Below are 5,000 nucleotides of genomic sequence, written 5' to 3' on the forward strand. Positions count from 1 at the left end.
CATCTGCATGCATATGAGAATCCAGCTGTTGATAAGCTTCCAAGAGAACAAAAAACAAAGCATATTTGTTGTATATGTTGTATTTTGTAGTATGTTGTTGTATTCTGATATTACAGTACAAACAGCAGTAACACAATCTCAGCACAAAATAACAGAGCTCTTGATGCGTTGGGTTTACCAACATGAGAGACCACAATTTGTCTTTACATTCAGCATAGAACAAACAGATAAAACAGACATCTAATTTACTACCAATCACCGCAAGCAAACAAGCTTCACACCAACGCAAACACAGCATCTGACCTTCAACAAAGGAAGCAGCACATTCTCAGTGTACCCACTGTGTCTACACTCTGTCCAGAGCAGCTAGTTGGCCATCGAGTTGGTCCTCAGTTTCACCGTAGTGTTAACAGACAATAGACATTTAATTTACTAGCACACACACAGGCATCAATCATAAACAAACACGGCAACTTTTAGAGATCAAAGGCCTCAGAGTAGCCAGCATGCACTGACTCCAGAGCTGACGTTATGCTACGCTGTGTATCCACATGAATCAGTCAGCCCAGAATCACACACAAACACAAAACTTTTATTTTATATACAGTGTATTTTATAATGAGGCCTTTTCATCCAGTTCCATCGTTTGGGTAATTGTATGAAGGAATTATACTGTAAGTCTTGAAGTTTTCTATAAAACAAACAAAGCCTCCGTCATCAGTGGCCAGACTGTGTCCAGGATTACTTTGCTGGATTGCTAGGCTAACACCTTTAGCACCTCTAGTCGTCTTGACTGGAGCATAGAGCAGCAAGGCCGGGCCAGGCCAGCAGCGTTTATGTCTGTGAAAGCCAGTCAGCCCTGCTGAGGGATAGCCGAGGAGCGGTGCCTGCCAGTCAGGGACGGATTAAGATGGCCGAGGGCCCCGAGGCTACAGGTTGCTGTGGGAGCCCCCCCCAGAAGGCAAATTTTGCGACAAATTTACATAGGCAGTGTGAATTAAGGATAACATGTCTACCAACTGTACTCAACACGACACGATGGATTTGTCAATATTGTATCTTGTCACAATTCTGCAATTTTCACTCTGGGCCCATCAGGGGCCCCCTGGCAGATGGGGGCCCCTAGGCTGCAACCATGTGTAGCCTGTGCGTTAATCCAGCCCTGCTGCCAGTCGTCCTGCTGAGGGATAGGAGCAGAGTACCGTACTGCCTGCCAGCAAGAGCAGACGGGCTGGTGCCGATCCTTAAGTGGTATTAAAGGCTCCTGGCTGCCGCCTCTCTCGCTCTCTCTCTCCCCCGATGTTTGTCCAGTGTCAAACATCTCATCTCATTAAACTCTGCTGTTGTTTGCTGTTATTTTTCCATTGTAAAAATCAGCAAGGCGAGGCCAATTACATTTACAATTTTCATGACGCCCTTCAGAATAGTGTGATCTGTGTATTTAGTACCCAGTGTTATTTGTACTCAGTTCATAGCACCGGTTACGGCTTAGGTAAGACACCTTTTCAGGGTGTCTGCAGAACAGTGACCTGCATGATATGTCATAAATATGACATCACATAATGAACATTAATGCCAATTCATGCCAATGGTTATTATGTCATTTGATCTAAAGTGTCCTTTCGTTATTGCAATGTTATGTTCATATTTTTCAGTCCTAAACATGACTAAAGTGACTTTATTGTTCACCATACGTCAAGTCAAGTTTAAAGGGATAAAGATGTTTAAAGGGATCTACTGTATTGTACTAACCCCAACTCCGATGAAGTTGGGACGTTTGGTAAACAGTGAATAAAATCAAAATGCTATCATTTTCAAAACACTCAATCTATTCATTAGATGGAGAATAGTGAAAAGACAACATATTAAGTGTTAAAACCGAGAAAAAATATTGTTTTGGGGGACATATGTACTCATTTCTAATTTCATAAATCCAACACGTCTCAAAAGAGTTGAGAAAAGACAAAACTTAACAGTTAAATACATTAACCGATGAGATGATTTTATATAAAAAACAGTGTTAATTCCTATCTTGGACATGATTTCACCAGCTTAAATGGTGGGTGTATTCCTTGTCATGTTTTGCAATGTTTTCCTTTCTGTAGTGCTTACAGTGTGACAGGTCTTGACCAAAAACCCACCATTTTATCACATGCTGGTCCTTATGATGGAGCCAAACTGTTAAAACATAGTAGAGAATGCAATTTGACCTTACTATGTGGCAGTAATCGAAGATCTCCCTTCAAAATATAATGCATGAGTGGCTTTTCATGCTGTTTAAAATCCATTTATACCATTCAGCACTGTATTTAACTCTACAGATGAGTGAGAACATCTTAACCAATGCACTACTGCATCTGCATGCCATCATGGAGGCTGACTTTTGAAGCTAGCACTAACACAAGTTGGATGGTCCATTTTCACTGTAGCACAGGATGTGCAATGCTCTATTATTGTCAAAAAGAATGGACTTCTACAACTTCTGCTGACTTCTTTAAGCAAAGGACAGTTTCCCATGTCTTCTGGGTCTATTTCAAGTGAGCTCAGGTGCTTAGGAGAATGTTAAACCCCTGTGTCATTTTCATGCATTAAGCATTCTTAATATGGTCAATTTTCAATAGCTCTAGCACTCCAGGAATTAGAGTGAGACTACAGCCAATATATATTTCATGATGTCATGAACCTATACAATGATTTTATTAACAAAAATATGTCTTATATACACTCAATCGTGGTAAATCAAAGGGAATTCAAAAATGTATTTAATAACTATGGTAATTATTCCCTTTGCATCTTTAATTCGGAGTGACTCAGCCTCTCTGTGATGATCTTATACCTGGACACCTATATTGTCCGTCAGTACAATTCATTTTGAAATGTTCTTCTTTGTTGTTTTATCTTATTTGGATGTTTACTAAATTTCACTGATCCCCGTCCCAACTCTTTTGAGACGTGTTGGATTTATCAAATTAGAAATGAGTACATATGTCCCCCAAAACAATATTTTTTCTCGGTTTTAACACTTAATATGTTGTCTTTTCACTATTCTCCATCTAATGAATAGATTGAATGTTTTGAAAATGGTAGCATTTTGATTTTATTCACTGTTTACCAAACGTCCCAACTTCATCAGAGTTGGGGTATTGTACCCCTACAAGTTAGTTACGTAAAACGACTAAAAGGAAATCTGTCCTACTGCAGTCTTTCCCACTAAACATGCAATATCTGACTTTCCTTTGCTCTGTCTCTGTATTGCAATGCATCTGGGCATGTTTATTCTCATCTGAGCTGAAAGGCCTGGAGTTCTGGCAGTGCGCTGTATGTGTTGTGTAAGAGCTTGGACTTATCTTAACTCTCTGCTCTGTTTCCTTCATAGGAGTGTCTGGAGAAGTTTGGCGAGAGTCTTCAGGAGATTGTCAACTATCACATGGTAAGCCTCTGGTTTTGTACAGATTGTTACCCACTATGCTCGCATGGAGTAGAGTAGTACTGTTAAAAGTAGTAGCAGAGCAGAGATATTTTATTAATTCCAAAGGAGATTAAGGTTACCAGCAGCCTCTTCATCACATACAGATATCACAACTTACGCATGTCATTAGCCTGGTCCATACACCTTTGCACTAATGCCATACACAGGTGTCGTAACGTGTCGCGAAATTATAGATAATCAGGGCTCTAAATGAACACATGTTAACGGTCAAATGCTGGAAAATTCAGTTTGGCTGGTAGAAAAGAAAAGCTAGCCACTTTTACATACCGCGAGTGAGTGTATGTTTGGATAGTGAGATTTAACATCCACACGTCAAATGGGCTAGTGATGAAAACAAGTCCGACAAAGATGCGTCCATCTATGCACTCTGCCGACTTGTGGACACCGGAGGGAATTACAATTAGAGAATGCGTTTCAGACGGACACACAGACAGACCAACCGACCGACCGACCGACAGATATACCCTCTTATAGAGATGCTAGGACGCATCTAAAAAGTTAATTTACCGTGTAGCCCTGTAGATAATGATGGATGAGTAAATGAGTAGAGGCTTATGGATGGCTAAGGCCTGGCTAACATCATATAGACGCACAGAGTTATACTTATGCTGTGCACATGAACATACATACCTAGACATATCACACATTTACATTTACAATCATTCACATGCATCACAAGGACCTTAAATGCCCTACTGCAAGAGGATCCACAAAGTAAGAGACGCCTAGTCAGGGTCGCTAATGGGTGGCCTCTGGGACCTGACCAATAAGATCACCACACAACGCACAAGATGGAGTCCTGTGACGTTGGTCTTTGCCACGTCTGCTTTTTACACGGCCACGCAGAGGTCAAGAGGAACCCTGGCATAAATGATTCAGGGGCTGCTGAGGGGTTGGATTTGCATCGTGTAGTGTACGCTTCGTCAAGCAATATGGCGGAGAGACGCGTGCCACGCCCGACGCACACTGCTTTTGTTGTCCGTGTGTGGTCACGTGCTTTGGGGACTGGGGCGGACGGTGTGTGTGTGTGTGTGTGTGTGTGTGTGTGTGTGTGTGTGTGTGTGTGTGTGTGTGTGTGTGTGTGTGTGTGTGTGTGTGTGTGTGTGTGTGTGTGTGTGTGTGTGTGTGTGTGTGTGTGTGTGCAATAATGGCACACATGTGAGGTGGACGTGAAGTGTGCTGTGCTGTATTTCACACAGAGTATGTAGACTTCACACACAGCTGTGAGAGGTCTGCTCGCGAGTCAGTACGTTCGCCTCTTCTCTTGTTCGGAGGAACGTGCCAAGAACGAATTCAATTCTGTGAGAGAGTATGTGAGCTGTTAGGCATGAGGAATAAGTCTTTTCTCTGTCCTTGGGTAACGTGCTGTCCTTTTGTCAGAGCAGAATTGTAAAGGATGTTTGAGCACACATATTCATGTGTGTGTATACAGTACACCTGGACTGGCTGTCGAATCACAAGCTTGGAGATGGGAGTTTGCATGCACACTTGAATTGAATGGAAACCACTG

At 42.0% G+C, this 5,000-nt stretch overlaps 1 protein-coding gene across 1 annotated transcript in view; it reads left to right on the forward strand.

Moving 5' to 3' along the window:
• acap3a (ArfGAP with coiled-coil, ankyrin repeat and PH domains 3a) overlaps window positions 1-5,000 on the forward strand; it is a 106,312-nt gene that overhangs the window by 57,440 nt on the left and 43,872 nt on the right. Inside the window, exon 4 of the mRNA XM_063209266.1 lies at window positions 3,377-3,430. Coding sequence (XP_063065336.1) covers window positions 3,377-3,430 — 54 coding nt within the window. The remainder of the gene's footprint in view (window positions 1-3,376; window positions 3,431-5,000) is intronic.

The sequence above is a fragment of the Engraulis encrasicolus genome, chromosome 10 (assembly GCF_034702125.1).
Source record: "Engraulis encrasicolus isolate BLACKSEA-1 chromosome 10, IST_EnEncr_1.0, whole genome shotgun sequence".
NCBI lineage: Eukaryota > Metazoa > Chordata > Actinopteri > Clupeiformes > Engraulidae > Engraulis > Engraulis encrasicolus.